The sequence below is a fragment of the Meriones unguiculatus genome, chromosome 2 (assembly GCF_030254825.1).
Source record: "Meriones unguiculatus strain TT.TT164.6M chromosome 2, Bangor_MerUng_6.1, whole genome shotgun sequence".
Taxonomy (NCBI): Eukaryota; Metazoa; Chordata; class Mammalia; order Rodentia; family Muridae; genus Meriones; species Meriones unguiculatus.
The window spans coordinates 28626879-28653810 of NC_083350.1; the positions used below are offsets into that span (position 1 = coordinate 28626879).

At 44.4% G+C, this 26932-nt stretch overlaps 1 protein-coding gene across 7 annotated transcripts in view; it reads left to right on the forward strand.

Moving 5' to 3' along the window:
* Nucleotides 1–1254: 1254 nt before the first annotated feature.
* Nucleotides 1255–26932, forward strand: part of Smim3 (small integral membrane protein 3) — a 29339-nt gene continuing 3661 nt past the window's right edge. Inside the window, exons 1-2 of one of the 7 annotated variants that reach the window (XM_021633660.2) lie at nucleotides 1255–1593; nucleotides 6938–7000. Coding sequence is in view for 2 of the 7 variants with exons in the window: in XM_021633655.2 (XP_021489330.1) it covers nucleotides 2575–2621 (47 nt within the window). In the remaining 5 variants the exon portion in view is untranslated. Of the gene's footprint in view, nucleotides 1594–2315; nucleotides 2622–6937; nucleotides 7011–12670; nucleotides 12817–18425; nucleotides 18552–26932 lie in introns of those variants that run through there. The other 6 variants (XM_021633657.2, XM_021633658.2, XM_021633659.2 and 3 more) reach the window with 6 other exon arrangements.

Here is a 26932-nt window from a genome sequence, read left to right on the forward strand (position 1 = left end):
TCAAGACTTTTTCTTTTTTGGCCTCCTGTTTGGGTCTTAGAGAAAACAAATATTAAAGATCCTGATGCCCCGCTAAATGGAAAAGACACCAGCAGATTGCTGGCTCCAGCCCCAGGTCTTGCATTGTCTCAATAGTGAAGCCAACAGTCATGTTACCGGTTGCCCACTTGAAGGATTCATTCCCCACATCCTGTTCCAGTAATAAGGAAACGTTCTTTCTTATGATCCCCTATAGCACTTGGAATTAGATTGCCCTTGTTCTGAGGACCACACATTTTCTCTGTTGATCAAAAAATGACTCTTAGAATTTTCCTCCAGTCACTTTCCATGCTAATCCTTTGTCCTCATGGCCCTCGGTCTGCAACTTCTGGTAATGACTTGTCATTTCTGCTGACCTCATATCTGAGTCAGAGGAAACGGGCGTGTGTAAAGTCGAGGCTTAACACTAGATCAAATGTCAGCTTGGGCAAGTCAGCATGATTCTTACATGCATTAGAAAAAAGAAGAAACAACTTTTCAAGGCGTTGGCAGTCTCTGTCTGTGTGCCCCACCTTCCCTAAGAGTGGGATGGAAGGAAATTCTATAGAATTAGAAGATGAATGGAAATCTGAGGTGGTCATTTCCGCCTTTAATCCCAGGTAGTGGGAGTTGGACACTCTGTTGATTCCTGGCCAGCCTGGTCTACATAGCGAGTTCCAGGATATCCAAGACTCTGTAGAGAGACCTTGTCTCAAAGATAAATAAACAAAGAGATGAAGGGATAAAAAGCCTTCCTTCACCCCTTGGATCACAGAGGATCCTAGAGCCGGACAGGAGAGTGCGGAATTGGCACTGCCCTGTGCGGAAAGTGGGTCATTAACGAAGAGAGAGTGGCGAGCCTCTCAGGTCTGGATTCTAATGGGGTGCTGATCGCCTTGGACTTTCATGTTATCACAAAATAAACAATGCATGGAGGTGTGTTATGACAAGCTACTAACTAGCTTCACACTGGTCCTTGTTAGTCTGTCTTCACAAGAGGGCTAGTGTTACTATCCCAAGCTTAACAGTACAGAGAAGCAAACAAATGATCTTATGCTCAGGACACTGTACCTACCGCCCGCACCGAAACTGCTGTTGGAAAGGATCTTGCCCCCCACCCCACCCCCAAAACAAAACAAAACAAAACAAAACCGAAGTGACTTGCTTAAGGCTACAGGCTGAGTGTAGTGCAAAGTGACAAGGGGAGCCGCACAGCTCTGAGTCTCTCTAGGTTCCTTTCTTTACAGCAGTCCTGGGGAGGTTGGGAGGAGCGGAGCAGGCTATCGTGCTGAGGCTGGGGGCTCAGTCTTTCCGGGGCGGTCCCCAGCGGCGGTGCATTCCAGAGTCATCCGTGCGCGGCGGCGGCGGCGGCGGCGCGCGGGGTGCTGAGCACGCATCCCGGCCGCTCCTGCGCGCTCCCGGGCTTGGAGCCCGAGCACGTCCCCGGCGCTAGGGGGCCTGAAGCTCCAGAGCTGGGGTCACTTGAGGCTGCTGGATCCCCTGCGATCCTAGGGACCCAGGAAAACACCGGTTGCCGCTTGAAAAGCCTAATTGGGGATCGGGATCGGATCTGGGGTGAGTGAGACTGGAGGGTGTCTTTTGTGGGGCTCCAGCTGAGTGCCGTTCTCCCGGATTCCCAACCTGCCCTCGCGTTGCCCTCACCCTGGTGCCCTCTCCTGCTTTGCTACTTCTTGAGTTTCTTTTCCTCACTTCTGTCCCCTACCTCCGCTCTCAGCCCTAAGTTCCAGCCACCTTCTGCCCACAGTCTTGGGCCTCTTAGCAGGCCGTGCTTGGGTGGGTGAGCCTTGGCCCACTCGCAGATGGGTTTCTGTCGGCTTTGCTTTGCGCCTGCCTTCCCATTCTCCCTCATACTTTGAGCCAGGCGTCCCTGCTCAGCCTCTGTGCACAGCGCAGGGTTTGGGCAGAAACAACAGGTCATCAGAATCTGGACTATCTGGAGCCGGCAATTTGTCCTCAGGACTGCTGGGCTCTAGCCTAGGTAACTAGTAAGTAGAGGGATCTAGTCACTTCATCATCTGTCTCAGTGAACTGTTTAGTCACCGTGGAACGGGGGAAAACATCCTTTTCAGGCTTGAAGCAAATGAAAACACCGGGAAAGTATCGTAGAGAGGGGCCCTTTATTCCAAGCTCTCTCCTCCGGGTTATCTGCTCTGTCAGTTAGAAATTAATTCGTTTCTGCGTTACTGGTTCCCTTGCACCCCTCAGCCTCTCTCCAGTTCCTTGAGTGAAGGGACAGCCCATCTGTTCTCCTCTCTGAGGCACGCCCAGGACCTGGCACAGGGCCTGTTAGATAGTAGGCGCTCCCGACAGTTCACGGAGTAAAGGATGGAAGGTGCGGACCATCAAAATCTGTGCAAATGTCGGGTAGTTTTCTGATCGAGCAGTCTGAATGGGCTCTTACGCAGCCCCGGTGGCTGTTTTCCTTGACTAGCAGCATCCTGTGGCTGGCAGTTCTTTAGTCTGTGGGCAGAGAGTGAAAATACGAAACTGTTCAAAGCCCCCGAGGCTTCTATGTAGAGCTGCTGCCATTCACCTATGAGAGATTACCAGAGTATCAGCTGTGATCGGGAGCGGTTCAGTGGGTAAGTAGTCTGGGGGAATAGAACGCCTCCCTAGGGTGGGGTGGAAAGAGCACTTAGCGGGGGACCAAGGAGATCACAGCGTTATGAGTGGGGCATTTCCCGTCTCTGTATCCAGTCCTCCTCGTCTGTAAAACAAGGAAGTAGATGGGACGATGCCTGTTGGTGTGTGGTAAGCACAGCATGTGCTCTTTAGGTTGTGTAAGACACTCACCACGGTCTGCATGCAGCAAGAAAGCCCAGCGGAGTTTTAGGCCATTGCAGACTTCTGTGGTGAGAACTGAAAAAGCCGCAAAGTGTTTCTCTGTTCCAGCCATTCTGGAGTCACACTGTAGGGCAACATGTTATGCTATGCTGAGTCTCTGAAGCTGACCTCAGAACTGTGGGTTTCCCCTTCCTTCCCTTGGTGTAGCTAGAGAACTCCGTGGAAAGCTGTGGCAAGGTGTCAGAGACACAAAAGCAAAGTACCAACTCTGGCTGGGTCAGAGGCTGGACCCCAGTGGGTCACCGGGGTAAGGGGACAATGCAACTGCAGGTGCTTTCCCGGCTGTGCTCTGATCTCATCTTAAATTCTGTTTCTTCTGTATGACTTAACACACATAAATGAAGTGGATGTCTCCAAGGAAACAGGATCTTTGTCTTCCTTGGCATTGTACTGACCTTACTTCTAGTGCAATACAAAGACAGACACCAATAAACTCCCCATCCCCATGCTTTATAGGAGTTTGGTGTTTTGAATAAGAACGGCCCCCATAGGCTCATATCTTTGAATGTTTAGTCACCGGGGAGTGGAACTGTTTGCAAAGGGTTAGAAGGATTAAGAGGTGTGGCCTTATTGGAGTAGGTGTGGCCTTGTTGGAGGAAGTGTGTCACTGGGGTGGGCTTTGAGGTTTCTAAAGGACAGCCCCAGTGCCTGTCTGCCTGCTGCCTACACATCAGGATGTAAAGCTCTCAGCTAATTCATCCTGCCATGCTGACTATGGACTAACCCTCTGCAATGCTAAGCCAGCTGCCCCCAATTAAAGGCTTTCTTTTATGAGAAAGAAAGGCACCTTGGTTATGGTGCCTCTTCACAACAAAAGAACAGTGACTAAGACAAGGAGTAAATTCTGGCATCACTGCATCTTGTAGTACCCTAGCCTGATCACATGCTTTGAATGATGGAATAATAATTCTCGGCTCTTACACATTCTTTAATTTAGTCTCTACTTGATCCTATTAGGGAAGGACTACCATTGCTTCCATTTAATAGGTGAACAAAGCGAGCTCTGGAGAGAATAAGTCATCCATAGTCCCACAGGAAGTGGCCCCGTGCAGAGTAATACTGATACCAGACCATCTGACTTCAGCATCTGGCCCTCGAACTTCTCCAAATCCCATAGAAAACAGGGATCAAATCTTGCATTAGCTGCAGGGTGACATGGGAGAAGTTAAGTGAGAATTCATTGGCCGGTATACTTGTGGGTCACAGGGGACTCTAGACCCCTTAAAAGTTCTTTCTGGAGGTAGAAGGTGAACCTCAAGGAGGACCAGGGTATTAAAGGCTAAATGCAGGGGAGCCAGGAGGAGGAACAGACCAGAATTAGAACTGCCTACACATTAGGTAATGGCAAGCCTGATTCAAATTGTATACTTACAAATTTTGTTGTATCTAGATATAACTTCATTATCCGTTGATTTGGATTCTGATTGGCTGACTGGATATGACTTGCTGGTGACCCAGTATACCGGATCAAGTAAATGGAGTAGCAGAGGGAGGGGGAGAAAGAGAGAGAAGCCAAACTAAATTTCCTGAATTAGTAAGAATCAGTAATGACAAGTGTCCAACGTGTGTTGCTATCCCTGCCCCCTGCCCCAGGCAGACATTGCTAGTCAGCATGTTGTACTTCGCCTTCCCAGGGCTCCAAATCCTTAACTCAGCGTTGAGGGTTCTTTCTTCATCTCTTAGACTTTATCGCTCTAAGGTATGGTTAAGGATGTTACAATTGGAAAACAACAGCCCTGTCTGTCACATTCGAAGATAGCGTGGGGCTTTGGAAATGATTAGCCTTTTTATTTTTTTAATCTCGTTTTTAAAATGTAAAAGAATGCTGACATTTTTAAATTGGGTTCCAGAAGGCCATTTTCACGAAAGTGCACATTGTATTGTGAGTGCGTTCTTCTCCGTGCTGAGTTCTTACCTTACCACTCCTCTCCTGACCCTCCCTCCTCCCATCTGTCTCCTTTTGCTTCTACTTTCATCCCATATGTGCACATACACTGTATAAAGTCTCGTATTCATAAATGAGAGAAAGCACTCAATTTTTGTCTTTGACATATTTTGTTTTTATTCATTTGTATACGTGTCTGCACACATGCATGTGGGTACTTTGGCGCTGGAGTTATAGGTAGTTTTGAGCAGCCTGATCTGGGTGTTGGGAACTGAACTCAGATCCTCTGCAAGAACAGCAAGTTCATCTCCTGAGCTGTTTCTCCAGCCCCTGATATTGGTCCTTCTGAGATTGGATTAATCCACTTAATATGATTGTCTCCAGTTCCATCCATACTTTTTCTTTATTTCACTCTTTTCTGCATTTTTGTTAATGTTCTTCAACCAAAGGCCATCCTGGAGCAGGGGATAAGGAAGAGCCGTGTGGGTGGTAGAGTGGCAGGAGCACGCACAGCCAGTTTCCAGAGCAGGCCAGACCCTCTGTCTTCTCCTTTCTATCTAGGTTTTGACTGATATCAAAACTGTGGTACAATCAGAAAGAGGAATTTGCTTAGGATCTAATCGTGTATCATTAATAATTTGCCGTATTTAGGGTTAGGAAGATAGCTCATAGGTAAAGCATTTGTTGTGAAAGCATGAGGCCTTGAGTTTGACTCCCAGAATCTATGTGAAAAAGTCTGGTATGGTGGTACATACTCATGATTCCAACACCGGGGAGGTGGAGACTGGCAGGACCCCGAAGCTTGAAAAGAATACAGGGCGGGGCTGATGGTTCAGCTGGTAAAAAGCACTTGCCGGGCATTTGATGCTAGGAATCCGCGGTGGAAGGAGAGAACAGACTCCCTAAAGCTGCCTCTGACCTACACATGTGTGCTGTACTGTGGCACGCATATTCCTTTTCTCCCCTAACAATAAACAAAAAAGTAAAGAATGAGTAAAAAGCAAAAGCAAAACAACCCCTCCCCCAACCCAAATCCTCCAAACCCAGTTGATTAGGCTTAAATCTGGCAGCTTTGAACACTTTTATTCAGTGATAGATAATTCCATAGGCCAGCATCTGTCTGGGTGTCATAAGAGTATAAAATAGGAAGCTCTAGGATAGAAGCATTTCCTTTCTTGAGGTGCTGGAAGAATTCACTCTTTTTGGTTTTGGGCCCAAGGTCACCATTTTCTTTTGGGCTGTAAACAGAGGGCCGATCCCTGCTCCTGACAGGAGCTGTGGTCTTTGGCTATCAGCCACTCCTCCCTTCATGCAGACCAGCAGTGAATCTATCTTCCCCTCTCACCCTTTTCACGCAGTGGTTCTCAACCTGTGGGTCATGACCCCTTTGGAGGTCTAACAACCCTTTCACAGGGGTCACATATAAGATATCCTGCATATCAGATGTTTACATTAAAATTCATAACTAGCAAAATTACAGTTATGAATAAGAGTATATGAATAATATAATTCATACATAATAATATAATTCATTTAATGAGTAAAGTAATTTTATGGCTGAGGGGTCACCACAACATGAGTAACTGCATTAAAGGGTTGCAGCATTAGGAATGTTGAGAACCACCCCTTCTCTAACCTTCTATTTGACTTTTAAAGGTTCCTGTGATAGATTGAGTCCACCTGGATATTCCAGGGTACTCTCTGCATATCAGCACCCTTCACACGAACCACATCTGCAAACTCTCTTGCCTTTGTTCTCATAGCCCCACCCTGTGAGTCATGATTCCTTTCTAAGGGGACCAAGACACCGATATATTTTGGGAGCCATTTTTCTACATGCTACTCATGTGAGACAATCTTTGGGAGAGTGGCTGGTTTAGTATCACAATGAGGTAGGGGCATAGCATTCCCACTTTATGCTCTACCGCTGTTACAGAGACCCTGCAACCATGGAGAGTCTTGTTTGTCAGCCAGCACTCAGCAGTACTCAGGCTGATGTATGGTACCACCTTAATAAATAGGATGCTGTGGATTTGGCCTGTGCTTTCTCTTCTACTGGCTTGCTGTTGGCTTCTGAAACTCTGTGATTGGCCAGTCACATGCAGTCTATGGGCTCTGGCTGCTTTTCTGTTGTCTGAAATAAATATCCTGTGTTTTTCCATTTTCCAGCCACAGAGGAGCAGAAACCCAAGCCATGAGCAGGTCTGCAGTCCATTAGGAAGTTTGGAGAAGGTCAGTCAGGGTGAGTCAAGAACAGAGTGCCCCTTCAGGATCTTGGGACAGTAGAGAAAGATTTCTGATTTGATTCAAGGCCCCCTACCCCCCCCCCCTTTTTTAATATTTTGTGTGCCTTGTTCATTCCTTCTTTTGGCCTATTTATTTGGAACAAATTTTCCTGGTGAAATGATTATGCCAGGCTGACAACTGTTTGAGGCTATTACACAATGGGAAGGGAGCTGCCATTTCCGAGATTTAATAGGTGGCTGGGCTGTTCTCATGCTGGATATGACATGGAAACTCCACTTCTTTCACCAGCCTCCTTGTCCTTTCCTGAGAGCAGAGAAAGGCTCACACTGTGGGCACCTTCTGTGCATGCCTATCTACTGTTGTAGATGGGGTTAAACTAGAATTTATGCCCATCAGTCCAAGCCTGTTGACAAAAGGCACCCCTAGAGGACTTGATTCTAAAAGGCCTGTTAGGTTCAGGTGGACTGGGAGAGAAAGGATCCCCCATAATGTCTGAATGTACAGAAAGCCTAGAAAATGGTGGGATCAGAGGCTGAATTTTATTTTGGAGATATGGTTCAACTTGGATGGTTATTGAAACTTCTGCAGGAATCAGGTTTCTTTTTGGACTTCCTCTGCTAAGTATGTTCCATGGATTGGGGCCAAATGTGACATACCTGGTCTCCTCACTCTTAGTCTCTCTTCAGTCTGCCATTATTGGTAGTGTGATGTGCTGGGCCTGTGACAGATGCTGAAGATGTGGCAACAGAGAAAACACAGGGCTTCCATTCTCATGAGCTTTAATTTGAAGAGATCAAAGGAAGAACTCTTTAGCCTGTCAGGTATGAAAGCCAATAAAAAGAAATCAACAAGTGCTGAAGAAGCTGATTTTAGATTGTGAAACATGTGTGCGGCATCTGGGGATGTAGATTTGGTAAAGGGCTTCTCTGCTGTACACGAAACCGCCGGGTTCCATCCCCAGTACCACATAAACTAGGTCTAGTGGCATACGCCTGCAGTCCTGGCGCTCAGGAGGTGGAGGCAGAAGGATGACCTTGAAAAGGGCCAGCGAGTTTGAGACAAAAACAAAACAGAGCTGCTGGAATGGTTGGTTCGTCTGTTAAAGGAGCTTGTCGAGAAAGGCTTGCAATCTGAGTTCAATTCCTGGAACCTGCCTCAGGTGGAAGAAGAGAACAGACTACGCATTTGTCCGTTGATCTCCATGTGATTGCCATTGAACACATGCCCCATTGTATATGTTTGTTTGTGTGCACCCACACAAACCAACCGACCGACCTTTCCAGAAGTTGTGTGAAGAAAATAAAACGATGAGCTAGAAGGGAAAAAAAAAAGTGATGAGATAGAAGAATGACCAGTGAGTGCCAGTGGTATTTGTCAGTGCTATTTTAATGGAGTGAGTCTAGAAAAACTTTGGGCCATTTCAGTAGATTGCTCCAGGACTGAGCATTCTAAGAAGAGAGCAAGTGAAACCTGCAAGTGGTATAAGTTGGTGGGTCCTGGGCATTTGGTGCCCTGGGCTGAAGGTAGTGGTGATAATCCTTCTTGAGAGTCGGATTGCCATCTCCATTTTAGATCCTGCATCCTTCTGTGACAATCTCAAAGGCTCCTTCTGAGGATCAAGCTTTAGAGAGAGTGAGGTCCTGTAAGAGGCACGATGCTGGGGAATTCTTGTAGTGGTTCCCTTTACTTTCTGTTTTGTTATTATTATTATTATTTTGGGACAGGCTCTCTCTGCATAGCCCTGGCTGTCCTGGAACTCACTGTATAGACCAGGTTATCCTCAGACTCACAGATCCACCTGCTTCTGCCTCCCAAGTGCTGGGATTAAAGGTGTGCACCACTATGCCTGCTCATGATTTACTTTTTGAAAGATATTTGGAGTCACACATCTTCAGACACTTCCAGGCCCTGTGACTCAGAGCTGTCTCCTCTCTGGCCTGTGTCTGGTGGATAGGAAACAGCTGCCCCACTGTCTGCTTGGCTTTCTGGCAGAGCTGGACGAGGGCCACACCTGCAGGATGCCACCTGCCTCTATCTGCCTTTTCTCTTGCTCTGGGGTAATTAAGCTTGCCTGCTAGCAGGAAGTAATTTCTTTTATTGCCTCCTTCTTCAGCAAGGTCCTTGGTGGTCAAACCAGTTGGATAACCACTGGCAACTTCTCAAAAGCGAACTCTTCCCCTGAGTTCAGATCATCTAACAGTTCCCTTTAGTAGCAGCTGATGAAGGGTCAGCTGCTTTAGCGGAAGGTCAAAGCTTGGGGCAGACCCTGGAAGGCTATCAAACTTATCACTGTGGTTGCCTCCACTGGACTCAGGTCAGTTTTACCATTGCCCCCTCACTAGTGGTAGGGCTTCTGACCTCTTTTTAAAGACTCTCTTGCCCCACCCCCTTGTCTGTGTTCATTTGGTCAGTGCAGTTCTGTGAAGCCCCGCGCATTGTCCTAAGTGCTTGGTGCTGTGTTTGTCGGCTTTCCATTTACTGTCACGCCTGAGATAATTTATAAAAAGAAAAGATTGCTTTTGGCTCATGGCTTTGGAGTTCTACACCATGGTCATCTCTCCATGACAAGGCAGCACAGTGTGTCGGGGGGAGTGTGCGCTGGACTGAGTTGCTCCTTTCATGGCAGGTGGGGACACTAAGAAAGGAAGGGAGACTCTGGGACCGCCCCCTCAGGGACATTCTTTCCACAACCAGCAGGCCTTTCACCGAGTCCCACCTGTTAGTGAGTCCGCCACTTCTCTGCACCCAGGCTGCAGAGGTTCAACTACAGTGGTGTTTTATGCCCACTAGTTCATTTGACTTCCACAACGCCACAGCGAAGGAGTTAGTGTTGTGTCGTGCCCCCTTTGCAAGCAGAACTGATGCTGAGAGAGGTGAAGTCTTTGTCGGGGCTGCCAGGATTCCACACATCCCAGCACAGCTTGCAGCTCCTCACTCCTGCGAAGCCTGCCTCTTTTCTTTTCGTCCTCTTGAATTCCCACTTGTCCTTCTAGGCCCATATAAACATCCCTTGCCTTGTAGCCCTCTGTTTTTTTTTTTTTTTCCTTAGGCAGAGTGCAAGAATGAGGATCACTGACTTTTTGAGCACTTGATTGTTCTAGGGTTCTCCGTGTGGCCTTACTGAAGTAGTGCGTCCCTCTTTTGCAAGTCACAAGATCGATTCTTAGAGATTTTAAAATGACTTGGTGAAAGTCAAGGTGGGAGGAAGGTTCACATCAGGTTCTTCAGCTCCAGAATCCCCTCAGTCTGTTTCCTAGTTTCTGTTTTCTATTTCTCTTTTCTAGTAATGACTGTTTTTTCTTTTTTAAATCATCAGTATAGTGATTCTCTGTAAACTTTGTATGCACTTCTCTGTAATTAGCAATTATGCTGATACCTATTTCAGAAGGAGAAAATTTGTGTGTGTGCACGTGTGCATGCGAATTTGTGCATGCGTGTGTGAATGTGGTTGCTGTGGGGACTGTGTGGAGATTGCTTCTTTCCTTCTACCTCTATGTGGGTTCCATGGATTGAACTCAGTTTACCAGGCTTGTGTGGCAAATGACTTTACGTGATGAGCTGTCTTGCCACCCCCACCTTGTTTTGTTGAGACAATGTTGTATCTCTCAATGGCCTGGAACTCATCCAATAGGCTAGGCTGACAGGAGCCAGCAACAGGCATCTTCTTGACACCATCTCCCCAGCACTGGGATTACAAGTGTGTGCCGCCATACTTGGCTTTTTTTTTCTGTGAGTGTTGGGGACTGAACCTGGGTCTTCATGCGGCAAGCACTTTACCTACTTAGCTATTTCTCAGCCTGGTTTTCTTCTCTCTCTCTTTCCCTCCCTCCCTCCCTCCCTCCCTCCCTCCCTCCCTCCCTCCCTCCCTTCCTTCCTTCTTTCCTTCCTTCCTTCCTTTTTTACCCTGAGACAGGGTTTTCCTGTGTAGCTTTGGCTGTCCTGGGCTCAATTTGTACACCAGGCTGGCCTCAGACTCACAGAAATCTGCCTGCTTCTGTCTTCCTGAGTGCTGGGATTAAAGGCATGCACCACTATGCCTGGCTCATGGTTTTTTTTTTTTTTTCTTAACTGCGCTGCTGGGGATTGACTTCAGTGTCTCACACATGCTAAGCAAGTGCTTTACCACTGACGTACACCCCTAGTCTAGTCTGACAGTGAACTGTTTTTTTTTTTTTTTTTCATACTGTGTAGCCCTGGCTGGCCCAAGACTAAGAGATTCACCCACCTCTTTTTCTTAACAGGAGATTAAAGCTTGACAGCTTACCTTTTTAAGGGCAAAAACTATTTTATTTATCTATATGTCTAAACCTACTCTTTATCTATCCAATTTGCTTGAATGGCTGACTGTATTACTTTCATACTTGGACCAGAGAAATAGGTCAGTTTATTAACTATGCTAGTTTATATATATATGCATTAATTTGGATTATCCTCTGTCTTAGTTGGTTTTTGATATAACAAAATTTCGAGGCTATATTAGTTGTAAAAGAAGTTTATTTGGATCACTCTTCTAGAGGTTTGAGAGCATGACACTGGCTTCTAACGAGGGCCTGATGATGACACTTAGCTCATGGTAGAGGAGTGAGGGAGATATGTGTACCAAAAGGCTAATAAACATGTGGTATGACCTTGCTACGTAATAACCTGGCTTCATGGCAGTGCACCCACTCTGTGATTCTGGACTAACCACTTCAAGGTGGTGACCCATGACCTCACTTATAACCTGCCATCAGGCAGCACCACCTCTCAGTGCTGTCCCACTCTTCAGCCTTGGGGGGCAGGCTATATCTAAACTGTCTTGTCATCTTTGTTAATGAAGCAGAAATTCTTTACAAGTCTGGGATGCTAACAGAGTTCAGGTGAAGGACGGGAGGGCGTTTGCTTAGGTTAATGGTTCTGTACGGACAGCAACTTCCAATCATGATAAGAATTAATATTTGTAGAGCGCTTACCCTATGAGAACAGTGTTATGTGTGCTGTGTTTGAGTAGCTCAGATAATTCTCTTAATCCCGAGGCGGATTTCTTTTTCCCCATATATGGTTTTGTTTTGAGCTGAGTAAATAGAAGCATGAGGAAGTTCAGTTAGCTTACTGAAGGTTGCTTAGCCAGAAAGTGGTGGGCCCACATTTCTCCACAGGCTGCCTGCCCTCAGAGCCTGGGTCCACAGTGTAAAAGTAAAGGGTCCTTCTACATTCCCTTTGGTTTCTTAAGTATTCCCTGCACTTGGAAGAGTTCCCATCGCTTCATCTAAACAGAAGATTTCTGGCTTTGTTGAGCTCAAAATGTTTATTCAATGTCTACTCAGTAGACATTCTGTTCCTGAGAAGCTGTGTTAGGCCAGAGCTGGGACCCAGGCAAAGCTGCCTGCCATTCTTCTCCTAGCGCCTTGTCTCTGTGCTTATTGACTTTCCCCTCTCTCCCTAGTCCTCGGAGGAATCTCTCCAAGCAAGATTCCCTTGCCTCTCCTCTCTTCTCTGATGTTCTTATCCTCAGTGAAGAGTAAGCAACTTTCGTAGATTTGTATTTGGGCCTTACGCCAAAAGGCTGAACCCAATATGGGACTGCAAACATCAGGGATTCTGACCCAGCATTCCTCTTGTTTTGTTTGTGGTAGATGCATATTTGATCTGGTAAGCCACCTTCCTTCCTGTCTGTGAAGTTGCTGGGCCTCTGGTGCCTTAGGCAACTTGCCTCAGTCAACCAGGTGCTTTTACACAGCTGAAAAATGAAGTTAAGAAACTTGATGGATACATCTACGTCAGAATGCCTGCATCTACAGGGAACATCAGGAGGAAATACTGTAAGAACCAGAATACTGGGAAGTCTGTATTTTGTGTGTGTGAAACACTCTGTCTCAGTCACTGGTCTACTGCTGTGAAGAGACACCATGACCAAGCATTTAATTGGGGCCTTGCTTACAGTTTCAGAGAGTAAGTTCATAATCATCACAATGGGGAGTATGAGAGCAGGCAGGCAGGCAGGCAGGATGCTGGGGCAGTAGCTGAAAGATTACATCTTATCTGCAAGATGGAGGGGAGGCAGCCAGAATGAGACTGGCCTTGGCACAGGCTTTTGAAACCTCAAAGTTCCCCTCCAGAGACACACCTCCTCCAACAAGGTCACACCTCCTAATCCTTTCTAAACAGCCCACCAACTGGGAACCGACCCTTCAAATGTATTAGGGGCTAACTTCATTCAAACCACTACACAGTCTCTCCTAAAAATGGCTGCACAACTAGTCAGAGGTGGCGTCAGCGCTGCATATCTTCAATCTTAACCCTTGAGAGCAGAAGCAGGTGAATCTCTGTGAACTTGAGGCCAGCCTGGTTTAAGAGCTAGATCCAGGACAGCCAAGGGCTTCAGAAAGAAACCCTGTCTCGAGAAACTGAAAAACAAAAACAAAAAAACAACAAAGCAAAACAACAAAGACAGCTGCACAATCAAGAACAGGTCAATGCCAATATGAGTGAACATGTTAATGGGGAAAGTGTTTGAGGGGTCCCACCTCTAGCCAAAGAACTACGGGCAACTATTGACTGTTGGGAAAAGGAGAACTGGCTTTTCCTAGGGATGAGCTCCATTATTGCTTGTCCAAGATAGAATGGTTAGCCTTGAAACCGTGTGTACACCGCCAACAAAACAGTAGGTTGTGTTTATGCATATTTACGCACAAATGTACACACATATGTTTGTAGCAACAATAATAAAAGAAAAAGAGGCTATCAGCTTGGAAGTGGGGGACATGGGAGGAATTCAAGGGAGTGCAGCTGGAAGGGGCTGGGTGGAAGGAAACGAGAGGGAAAGTGATATAATTCTATTTTCGTTAAAATATGTTTTTTTTTAAAAAAGAGAACTGTGCAGGTCATGATGTCACACATCTTTCATCCTAGCATTCAGGAGGCAGAGCCTAGTGGATCCATCTTGGTAGAAGAAAGAAATATGGCTGGCTTTCCTTGCTTATCTCAGTTTGTTCTCCCACCACAGTCTCCAGAAGCTTCTGCTCTTGAGGATCCCCGGCTTCCATCTTTAAAAAGGTGGCAGAGGGCCAGGGGTGGTGGCCCACACCCTTAATCCCAGCACTCTGGGAGGCAGAGGCAGGGGTGTCTCTGAGAGTTTGAGGCCAGCTTGGTCTACAGGATAGCCAGGGCTACACAGAAAAACGCCATCTCAGGGAGAGAGAGAGAGAGAGAGAGAGAGAGAGAGAGAGAGAGAGAGAGAGAAATTAAAAATAACTGGAAACTGGGAGGCTAGAGTTGTTTCAGTTCCAACTAACTTGTGTGTTACCTGGGCAAGTAATTTCCTTTTTTTTTTTTTAAATTGTCTAATTTTATTGTATTGTTTTTAAATGATTTATTTATTTTTATTTTATGTGTACTGGTGTTTTGCCTGCATGTATGTCTGTGTGAGGGTCTTGAATCCTCTGGAACTGGAGTTATAGGCGGTTTTGAGCTGCTATGTAGGTGCTGGGAATTGAACTCATGTCCTCTGGAAGAAACACTAGTATTCTTAACTGCTAAGCCATCTCTCCAGCCCCCACTCCCACCCCCTTTTTGGTTTATTTTTGAGACAGAGTCTCTCTGTGTAGTCCTGGCTGTCTTGGAACTCACTGTGTAGAGTTCCGTTTGGCCTTGAACTCACAGAGTTCCACCTGCTTCTGCCTTTTGAGTGCTGGAATTTTAGGCCTGTGCAAGCACACCTGGCTTCTTCTTCTTCTTCTTCTTCTTCTTCTTCTTCTTCTTCTTCTTCTTCTTCTTCTTCTTCTTCTTCTTTTTTTTTTTTTTTTTTTGCTACATATCCCTGACTGTCCTGGAACTGGAACTTGCTATATAGAGCAGGCTGGCTTGGATTTTGTTTTTCTTCCTGCTTCTACCCCTGAGTGCTGGGATGACGAGGATGAGCCATCATCAGGTTGGTACATTTCATTTCTCTGGTCATCATATGCCCATGTGAAATGGATGGCAGCTTACATGGTTTACATGGTGTGGTTTCTGAAGTCTGTGCACATGTCTAGAACCCATTCCTCTCATCTGTAGAGCACAATCTGGTGGATGTGGTGTTACCATATTGGTTTTCTATTAATACATAAACTTGTTGAAAAATAATAAGTTTATTACCTTAGCTTCAATATGTCAGGACTGCAAGCTGTCTTAGGTGGATTTGCACTGTAGAAATTCATGGTGTCTTTCCTCTGAGAACCCTGAACCTTCTTACAATCTTTCTGCCCTCTCTCTGCTCTTTCTTGGGCCTAGGTGTAGGGGTTTTGCACTGTAGGTATCTCAGTGGAGGCTAGGGACATGTATTTTCTTCATTTTAATCAGTTTTGGATCTCTGTAATAGTCTCCTTGTTTTGCAATAAGCTTTTTTGATGAGGGTGAGAGTTAGACTTATCTGTGGGTATAAGGATTAGTATTTAGAATACAGTTAGATATTGCATTGGTTTACAAAAATGGCAGCATTGTTGGTGGGATCCAGTAGACTCCCCAAACAGTGTAGGCTATGGCCATTGCCCTTGGTTGCCTTCCAGAACCTGAAGATACGACCTTGTTACTGAAGACATCACACACGCTTTAAACACAGGAGTTGGAGGGACTGATCTGGAACTGACCTGGAAGCCTGTTTGCTGAGGACTAGCTCTCTAGAATCTGAAGGTGCTACGCAAGCTGTCAAGAGGGAAAAACAATCAATAATCCTACCCAGCTATACATTATATGGACCACAACAGTGACCAGCATAGCGTGATATCCCCAGGGGAGGTGTGTGCTGGAGAGATGGCACAACAGTTAAGAGTTCATGCTGCTTTTCTGGAGGACCGGAGTTCTGTTCCCACCACTCCCGTGGTAGCTTACAGCTGTCTGCTGCTCCAGTTCCAGAAGATCTCACAACCCCTTCTAGTCTCCATGGGCATCTGGCATGCTCATGGTACTCATACGTACATGTGGGCACTCATACATACACAGAAAATTAAAAGAATCTTAAAAAAAAAAAGAGATATCCCCAGTGATGCAATAATGGCAGCTTTATCTTGGAGGTAACCAACAGTGTCTAATAGGACTTAAGAACTGCTCAAAAGGAAGGAATTCATGCCTGGTACTGTAAACTTAGCCAATTATCCACAGCTGGAGAGGCCATAGACCCTAGAGGAGAGCCTCCTCACGGCCATTTTCCTAGACCCTCTGTTTTAAAGGGCTTCCTACTGACTGCTCACCCGGATAATGTTATTAGCCCTCAGTGCTCTAGAGCCTTACGTAAATGAGAATAAATAACCCTCTAGATTTACCTATTTATTGTCTTCATTAACTTTGTTTGCATCTGTGACTAAAGCCAAAGAGATGAAATAGCAAGGACGGAATTGCATACATCAGTGATGCTAATGGAACCTTACTTAAGTCACATGGCTGCATAATTGGGGATACTATTAGGAGATAGAATTTGTGGAGATCAACTTATGATTCTCTGTGGGGCAATTACCTTGTAGCAACATCTTATTTATAGTTGTATATGTTGTGTAATTTTGCTTTCTGATGTAATTATTTAATTATTTTCCCTCTCCTTCTCCCTGCCTTTCCCCTTTCCTTTTTTCCTCCTCTTTCTGTGCTAGGGATGGAACCTAGGCTCTATGCATGCCAAGCAAACATTCTACGGCTGAGTAGAACCCATAGTCTTATTTTTCTGTTTGGAATAACATATTATAGAAAGCCATTAACTTAAGACATCTGGGTCCATAGTTATTTTAAAATACTTGGGGAGGGCTGTGTTATAATTTTCCACTCTATGAATTTGACCATTTTTTTTTCTTAAAATCATGAGATTATGAATATAGAATTTAAAAATAATTTTATGTTTATGGCACTTGCCATCCTGATTATTGCCTGGAAGTCTGCTTTGTCTGATAGCACGTATGCCCTTTGATTTTCTGACAATGGGAAAAAAACCAAAGTAGTGTCTATCCCCCAGTACACTTTTATTATTTTCTTAATGGCTGTTCTGAGGATGGCATTTAACTTTGATTAAGCCAAGTCTAATATTTTTTCTTTTTTCTTTGCCAGACAGCCTCAGAAAAATCAAAGTGCATTACTTTAGTTTCTTTTGCTGTTCATTATTGCTGTTGAATATTTTATTTATGTATTTTTGTCTGGAAATATCCTGCTTCCCCGTAATTCGTAGGAGTTATTTCTTTTTACCTGTTGGGAGACTCATTCTGTCTTTAAGTGTTGTTTCTGTTACAAAGTTGGCAATCAGTCAATTGTTTCTCATTTGAAGATTTTTTTTTTTTATTTTTGAATTCCATCAGATTCTTTATAATGCACGTTGTTTTACTCTTCTTCATGGGGTCCCTCGGGCTTTAGTGTATGAACTGCTGCCTTTCCTCAGCATTCCTGTTTATTCCAGCTTTGTTTCTGCTCTACCCTTCTCTCCCTGGCATCCAGTTACCTGTGTTTTGTGTCCATTGTTTCTTGCCACCGGTTCCTGAGTCCCTTATTGGCTTTGTGTTATCCATTCTTCGGTTTTGCTTCATTTTAAGTATTTTTTTTTTCCTGGTAGTGAATCTTTCAGCTACCGATTCACCTACGTCCAGGGTACTGCTAAGCCCATATACTGAATTTTCATTCCTAACAGTGTAGTTCCAGTATTTTTGAGTTGGTTCTATAAGAAAATCTAGTATGCTCTTTTTCTTTCTTGTTCTCTGGCAAATTGTTCCCTTACAATTCTGAAATTTTAAAAGCATACAGATGGGCATTATCACTGTGTCTCATGGAGCCCAGGCTGGCCTGGAGGGTGCAGAGGCAAAACCAATCTTGGATGCCTGATTCTTTTGCCTTTGTTTCCCAAGTGCTGGGTTATAGGCCTGCTGCAGTGCCTGCAGTTCAGTTCTTGCTGTACTGTCTCTTTCTCCTTTCTGGTCATTTTGGTTTTATGCTGGACATTTAAGCTTATAATGTTTGATGCTCTTGCCTCCAGGAAGATGCATTTGTTTGGGCCAGTTACCTGGACATGCTTAAAATCTAGATTAACAGGAGTTTGATTTTAGGAACTGTGGTGAGTCACAGAGGCCGTGATTTCTTCTGGGAGGCCTGGTGTACTTCCAGCTCACTCTTAGCAGGCTCCTAGCATGCTCAGGTCCCAGTTCCAAGGCCCACCCTGGTCCATCCACGCAGTCTTGGCTCCCGCTCCCTGACCCTCCCGACTCTGCCAGAAGCCCTCACTTCTCCATCTCAATTTTCCATGAGGGAAAATGCTGCCCCTAACTACCAAGCTCGCCTCCTTTGATTTCAGTTCTCTCCTGGTAACGCTTCACTGCGTTTCTAGTCTTCAGAAAAAGGATTGGTTCATTGTTTGCTTTGCCATCATCAGAATTGGAGCTCTCAATAGTTTTAGGTTGCATGTCTGTTAACTCCACATCTGAGAAGGCCTTTGGCCGGAAACATTACGAATCTGCCGTGTCGTGGGACTGACCTGAGTCAGTTTGTATGCTGGCCGCACTGCACAGGCTTGCATGCTGGGCTACGTGGATTCTGGGAACAGCTTTGTGCAGTGGTGAGTACAGGAAGGGGATCCAATGTGGGGATTCTGCTAGCTTCTAAGTATATTTATCTCAACTGCACACTCTGCAACTGGGGAAATAACCAAAGAGCCTACTGTGAGTTGGACATCAGCCAAAACTCCATCGATCTCCTGACTTACATAAACCCCAGCTTTAACTGGAAGGCCACAGTGCTTCCTGGGGTCTCCTGGAGTCACTGTTAGTTCTGAACCGGTATCCAATATACCCCAGAAAGTCCGATTATTTCCTTTCCTCAGTGTACATTCACCCTTGTAAAAGGCCGTAGGTCTGCCTGGGAAAGGACTGAGAAAAGGCTAACAGTAAAACTTTTAGGTGCTCCAGCAAAGTCCTTCTTCCACTTCTGAGCTTTAAGAGCCTTGCCTGGTTAATTTCTCTGGTTTCCACAGCAGGAAACGAATACATCCAGCACATATTTTGTGACGCTTTTGTTAACTTATGGATAAAACTCAATATTTACCTTCGCTAAGCAGATACACTGTATAAACTTGCCACAGTATATTTTAAACATACAATTTGTTACATAAGCACTAGTTTTATGCCCTCCTTTGAGAAGTCTGTAGGGAAACCACTTCTCCATGCTTTTTGGAGGTGAAAGGGTCACAGTGTCTAGTTACTTCAGACACAGAACTTGAAAACACATTTTGTTTTGTGTGTTTTACCTGTATGTATGTCTGTGCATCACGTTTGTGCCTGGTGTCGGTGGTAGCTAGAAGAGGGTATCCGATCCCCAGAACTGGAGTTCCAGTGGGTTGTGAGCTGCTCTGTGGGTGCTGGGAACTGAACCCGCGTCCTCTGTAATAGCAGCAAGTGTTCTTGAAATGGCTAAGCCATCTTTCCAGCCCTATGGGCATTTAAAAAAAAGTTTTTATTTTGTCTATTTTAACTAAAGGAAAAAAGCTATTTGACAACCAATATATGAGAAATTTTAATTTCTGAAAATTAGGTCATTTAAATATGCTATGTGATGATACTGGTTGAGCACATTGATTCTGTCTTTTGCTAAAGAACTTGATTACTTAAGGAAATAGTTTCAGAAGTAAATTTTGGTGTCTCCTCATCAACCAGTGTGGCCTTCCTTTGAAGCAGATCAATTGCACACTCTCTAGATAGGATAGATTTTTCACATTTGGGAAAAGTACAATTTTTTCCTCTTCTGGAAAAACTAAATTTTAAAAATTGAAAATAAGTTTTTTAAAAATACAATGTATTTTGACTACTGTTTCCCCTCCGTTATCTCCACAGTTCCTCCCCCTTTCCCCTCACCTAGCTTGCTTAGTGCAAAACAAACATGAGAAAGTACATTTAAAAAGAGCTGTATACTTATTCTTGTTAATGAACACAAAACTCAGTAGTCATTTTGAGATTATTGTTTTTCAGTAAATTGGCTAAATCAATTAAGGCCTCATGCCACCCTCCAGGGAGGAGTCTGGGGGAGGGGTTGATGCCGTTTCCTCCTTTTTTCCCCACTTTTCCTTTCATTTCTCCTCCATCCTTCTCTTTGTCTTCTGTGTGTATGTCTGTATTAGTGTGACTGTGTATGTCTGGTAGTATACATATATATGTGTATATATATATATGTGTGTGTGTGTGTGTGTGCATGTGTGTGTGTGCATGTGTGAGGCCAGAGGAGGTCTCTGGGTCTTCTCCCCTCTTCAGTCTCCACCTTATTCCCTTGTGTCAGGGTTTCTACTTGAACTTAGAACTCAGATGGCAGCCAGCAAGTCTCAGCAATTCTCCCGTGTGTGCTCCCCACAGAGCCTGGTTTATAGGTGTGTGCGCTGCCACACTTGTCTTTTTATGTGAGTGCTGGGATCCAGACTCATGTCCACATGCTGGTGCAGCGAGCGCTCTTCGCCCCCGAGCCATCTTTCCTGCCCTCCGTGGTTCACAGGTTCTGGGGCTCTTAATCAAAGAACTGAGATAAAGGCTCACATAGCTGTGCAAAAGTTTAACAAGGACACTTTGTTCAAAGCCAAACCAGGGAACAGATCAAACACGGCATCAAAGCTGACAGAGGCCATGTGAGTGAGGTATCTCAGGGCCTTGGTTACTGTCTGGGCTTCCTGTTATCGGGGTCAAGAAGGGTTTCTTGATAAGCTGTATGAAGTTCTCTGTTTTGATTGACAGCTTAAGTTTTATTTTTAAGATTATAACTTAATTATAATAGTTCTCCCTTCCCTTTCCTTTCTCCAAATCCTCCTATTTAGCCCTTCTGTATCTCCTTCAAATTCATGTTCTCTTTTTACTAATTGTTACTTGCATATATATATGTGTGAAATACATATAAATAAATATATATTCCTTCCCAGCTTTCCTCAGTTGCCTGTAGTTAGTCCTTTGTTTAAGGATGAGGCCTTATGGGCTTTTCCCCTTCCAGCTTGCATATTCATTGCTATCATCCTATTCAGCTCACGTTTGGGAAGTCATGTTGGTGAGAGTTCTGGATATAGCTTCTGACATTCCTAGGAGACAGAGTCTCACAGCAAACTCCCTGATCCCCTGGATCTTAGGGGCTTTCTGCTCTCTCTCCCACATGTTCCTTAAGCCTTATGTATGGGAATTTTTGTTGCTGTCTTCCATTAAGTTTCAAATCCATTTCTTTGCTTTGAATGTCCCTTCCCACAGTGCAATTGATTTTAACTACTTATGCACGGCATAAGATGGTAAATGGGGGATTCTCCCTAAAAAATTGTCCTGGAGGACACAGTTTACTTTAGTGAACAAGCACCCGAACCAGTTCAGGCTGGATCAGCTCTTTTGCCTTCTTACCTAGATGTAGTGGGAGTCTGTTTGGATGGAAATTGTTCCAATTTGATGGTTGCCAAGGGAAAGAGAAACTTACTCCTTGCCCAGTGTGTGTGTGCAGCTTGATGCAGGGAGGAGTCTTAGGTTGAAGAGAGGTGGCCAGGTGCATTGTTGGAGGAGTGGTGTGTGCTCAGTCCCAGTCAGCCCTAGTTCCTGTGCCTGCCCCTTCCACCCCGTTCTGAGTTTCTGAAACAGGATTTCATGTATCCTAGGCTGACTTTGAACTTGTAATCCTCCAGCCTCCGTCTCTGAAGTGCTGGCATTGTAGGTGTGCATTATGCTCTTTCTAGAGTGCACATCTCTGGAACGCATGTTGAAGTTTACTGTGCACTCATGAGGCAAATCAAGTCTGCTAGTTCAAAATGACAACAGTCGAAACCGACTGCTGTTTATAGCCTGTAGTCATAGAAACTTTCATGTTTTTATTAATGGTAGGATTAAATTCATGACGTAAATGGTTTGGGACAAATTCCAACAGGAACCATTAATCAGAAATTACAAGCTGTTCATCTGTGAAGTAAGTGATAAGGAAATTGATCTATTGCTATTAATTAGCTGTGCTAAGCTACACATTTTTATGCAGTGATAAGGAACCGACACACCCAGATATTAGGTGAGGTCAGACAGAAGCCAGCCACAGAGGCTAAGGGCCCTGATTGCTTTCAAGTTTTTCTAGCATGCAGTTAAAGATGCTGAAAATGATTTCTTCAGTTCTTCTCCAAGGGACAAAAATTTTCTTTCGTTGTCTTGGAGCCTGTTACCTGGGGAGAAATAGTGTGCTACAGGCCCCATGCTAAAAGACAGAGAAGTGTGAAATTTACTCTGACCTCTGCTCATGGGATGCCTGACAGTCCTCCAACAGTGGCTCAGGGAGAACATGGCAGAGTTTGTATTTATTTATTTAATAATTTGTTTATTTTTTAATTTTATGTGCATTGGTGTTCAGCCTGCCTGTATGTTGTGAGTATGTCAGGTCCCCTGTAACTGGAGCTAGAGATAGTTGTGAGCTGCCATGTGGGTGCTAGGAATTGAACTTGGGTCATTTGAAAGAGCAGTCAGTGCTCTTAACAGCTGAGCCATTTCTCCAGCCCCCTCCCCTCCCGCCCAAGTTTTTATTAGGAGGGGAAAAAATCTTTTTAGACCATGTAAATTTTGCATTTTTTGTTTTAGTATTGCTTTTAAGTTACTGTGTTTATTAAGGAATGGGAACCTGTAGTGTTTAGGGTCTCAAGGCTATTTATTCAATCTTGTAGACAGGAACTCATGTTGCTCATCCTTTTCTCTGTCTTCTACTGAAGCGTTTTCTCTGATCAGTTTCCACACTTCAGTTCTTTGTGTTCTGTTTTTTTTTTTTTTTTTTTTCCATTTTGAGGTAGTGTTTCATGTAACCCAGGCTGGCTTTTAACTCATTAGTTGCGTAGGATGACCTGCTTCTTCTGACTCTCCTCTCTTCCCCCTCCTTAGTGTTCTATTACAGGCGCTCCGCCTCTGCGCCCAGTTTATGTAGCGCTGGGATCAAACAGGGCTTTGTTCATGCAAGATAAGCTGAAGCTGAGCTTTGTCCCCAGCCCACACTTTGAGTTCTAGAACCGGTTTCATTTGTACTGGAGAGATGGTTCACCGGTTAAAGTGCTTGCCACAAAAGTGTGAGGACCTGGGTTCAGATTCCTAGCACTAAAAAAGTCAGGCATGGCACTGCATGCCTGCAATCCCAGAGCCAGGAGGTGGAGATGGGAGGATCTGGGAGCTTGCTGGCCAGACGGTCTAGCCAAAACCATCAGCTCCAGTTTTAGTGAGAGACCTTGTTTCTAAAAAATGCGGTATAGACTGATAGAGGAAGACATATGACATGGACCTCCTGTCTCTATGTGCATACATGCTAGCTCATGCATACTGCCCTCACATACATGTGTATGTGTGTCCATGTGCTTGCATATACACAAAACCCATAATTTCATTTACACCAGAATAGTACTGGTATGGTCTTGGATATAGGTTATAAAAAATGCTTATTTATATATCTTGCTTAGTTTTGTAGGAGCAGGGGTATGGGTAGGATATGTGTTTGACTGATGTACAGTACTGGCATGGGTTCTTTTCTATGGAGTGGGATTTAATGCTTACTTCAGAAGGGGTAGGAGGGAAAATACTGAAGACCTCCTGCTTCACACCCTCTGTGAAACAGGACTGGCTCTGGCTTTCCTAGTCCATTTCTTATTGTGGATGAGTCCGAAGCCTGCTTTACTGTAAATGACAGGTTTTGCTTAGGAAAGATCAGCCAGGGAACTTGTATTCCTGGCATTTCAAGTTCCAGAGACTGTTTGATGTTAACGGACTTACTGGAAGACTTTTGTGGGGTTCCTCTGGCCTGAGGCAGGCTAGCTGTTGATGCAATCAGGAGACCACAGAACGATTTTTTTCCACCCCCTGTTTCTTGAAGAGCGTGTGTCCCCTGTGACTCAGGCTTCTGTGACTCCATCTCTATGGCTGAGTCAAGTAGCTCATGCCTCTTCCTTCTCTGCAGGCCCCAGCCTGACTGTCCTGGGGCTGGGCCTCTTGCCAGAGGCTGCCTGATGATCAAGCATGCACAATCTCTGGCTACAGAGCACCCAGGCACCAATTCTCAAATCTTAGTGCTAGAAGAGGACTGAGATCCTGTTGAGTCCAGGCCCTCCCAAACCTCAGATCACCTGGGTGACAGGACAAACTGTGTCTCTCAACCATTCTTCCATCTTTCAGTAAGTCAAGATACAGGCCTAGGAAGCAGTGTTGTTTTTGTTGTTGCAACCCAAGGTGATTCTTATTTTCCATAGTGTACAACATTTGGTGACTCCTGATCTAGTCTCATATCTTAATTTTGTTAAAAAAATATACATGTGGTTATCCCTTTTCAACACAGAACACCACAAAGAACTTCCCCTCCAATTCTATTTTTCCCTCTATTTAGTCAAGATAAAGGGATTACAATACATGCTCATGTTTCGAAAATTCAAATGACCTAATAGCACAAAACAACCAAAAAACCAAAGCATCTTGTATTGCTGGTGAACTCTACCAGAACATTTTACACCCAGTAATCCTCCTTCCTCTTCCATATCACAAGTGTTCTATTCACCTCACCCCTTAAAGCTGCCTTCCCTACCCCCACTCCCCACTTTCCATAGGCTCCTTTCTAGTTTTCCGGCTTCTACACAGACTTATTTCCACATAAATGTAAATGTGTAAAAATTGGATGCAAGGATCTTCGAATTGAGATAATGGATACTGAGAGGACGCAATGTCTTTCCGAGCCGTGGTTTCATGTATATTCCTGCAAGCATAATTTAAAAAAAAATCACTGAATATAATTTTATTGTGTATCTGTACTATGTAATTACTAATCATTCATCAGATGATGAAAATTTAGGCTGATTCCATTTCCTTGCTATTATGATTAGCACAGCAACGAACATGGGTGATGTGCAAGAATCTCTGGTGGAATACAGAGCCCTTTGTATACATGCCCAGGAGTGGTGGTACAGCTTGGTCATATGGTAGGCTCGTTCTTTCTTTTTCTTTCTTTCTTTCTTTCTTTCTTTCTTTCTTTCTTTCTTTCTTTCTTTCTTTCTTTCTTTCTCTCTCTCTCTCTCTTTGTTTGTTTGTTTCTTTCTATCACTGTGTATTTTTGGGTGGCCTGGGATTCATTACGTAGACCAGGCTGGCCTCTATTTATTTATTTACTTACTTAATAGACACCATCAGATAGATTTTCATGGTAGCCAAACAAATTTAGACTCCCACCAGCAGTGAATAAGGACACATTGTTGTCCTCCTAGCATTTGTTCTCTCTTGCTCTCTCTCTCTCTATCTCTCTCTCTCTCTCTCTCTCTCTCTCTCTCTCTCGATAGCCATTCTAACTGGAGTGAGATGGAATCTCAGGGTAGATGAAATTTGTATTTCCCTGATGCCTGTGGATATTTACCACTTAAAAAAATTATTTCTTCTCGTATTCCTCCTTTAAGAACTCTATTCAGAACTGTTTCTGACATGAACGCAATGGCTGGCTCTTTGACCTTCCCCCCTTCCCCCAAGGGAGGACCAACCTTGCTAGGCCACAGAAGTGGACATTGCAGCCAGTCCTGAAGAAACCTGATAAGCTAGGGTCAGATGGAAGGGGAGGAGGACCTCCCCTATCTGTGGACTTGAAAAGGGGCAGGGAGGAGATGAGGGAGGGAAGGTGGGATTGGGAGGGAATGAGGGAGGGAGCTACAGCTGGGATACAAAGTTAATAAACTGTAACTAATATTTAAAAAATAAAATTAAAAAAAGATAAAAAGAACTCTGTTCAGGATCTAGAAAAGATCATCCTGAGTGAGGTATCACAAAAGCAGAAAGATACACATGGTATATTCTCACTTATAAGTGGATACTAGATCTATAAGATAGGATATAAACATACTAAAATCTGTACACCTAAAGAAGATAAACAAGAAGGAGGACCCAGGGTAAAATGATCAACCCTCACTTAGAAAGACAAATGGGATGGACATAGGAAGAAGGAGAAAACAAGTAACAGGACAGGAGCCTACCACAGAGGGCCTCTGAAAGACTCTACCTAGCAGTGTATCAAAGCAGATGCTGAGACTCATAACCAAATCTTGGGCAGAGTGCAGGGAATCATATGAAAGAAGGAAGTTAGTAAGATCTGGAGAGGAAAGGAGCTCCACAAGGACCAAATATATCTGGGCCCAGGGGTCTTTTCTGAGGCTGTTTCTCCAACCAAGGACCATGTATGGATATAACCTAGAACCCCTGCTCAGATGTAGTCCATGGCATCTCAGTATCCAAGTGGGTACCCTAGTAATGGGAACAGGGACCGTCTCTGACATGAATTCAGTGGCTGGCTCTTTAACCTCCCCACCTCTGAGGGAGGACCAGCCTTGCTAGGCCACAGAGAAGGGCATTGCAGCCAGTCTTGAAGAGACCTGATAAGCTAAGGTCAGGTGGAAGGGGAGGAGGACCTCCCCTATCAGTGGACTTAGAGAGGGGCAAGGAGTAGATGAAGGAGGGAGGGTAGGATTGGGAGGGACTGAGGGAGGGGACTACAGCTGGGATACAAAGTAAATAAACTGTAATTAATATAAAAATAAAAATTTAATAAAAAAGAACTCTATTCCATTCCATAGGCCATTTTTAACTGATTATGTGTTTTCTTGTTGTTTACTTTTTCCTTCAGTTCTTTGTGTATTCTTTGTGTTAAATTTACAGCTGGCAACGATTTTTGCTCATTCTGTAGGCTGTCTCTTTACTCAGTTTTCACTGCTGTAGTAAACTTTGAAGTTTCATGAGGTCTCATTTGTCAGTTGTTGGCCTCTTTTCCTTATTATTAACATTTTTGACTGAAATAGTGGTTTTGGAAGTCTCTTAGACATTTAACTTATTGTGTTGTTTTTGAAAATAGTATTTTATGCAGCCGTTTCTGATGGTTGCTATGACATTGTTAGTATTAGACAAAAATTAACGTAAAACGGGAAAAGAAGATGGCGTTGTGTAGTCATATCCAAAGGTT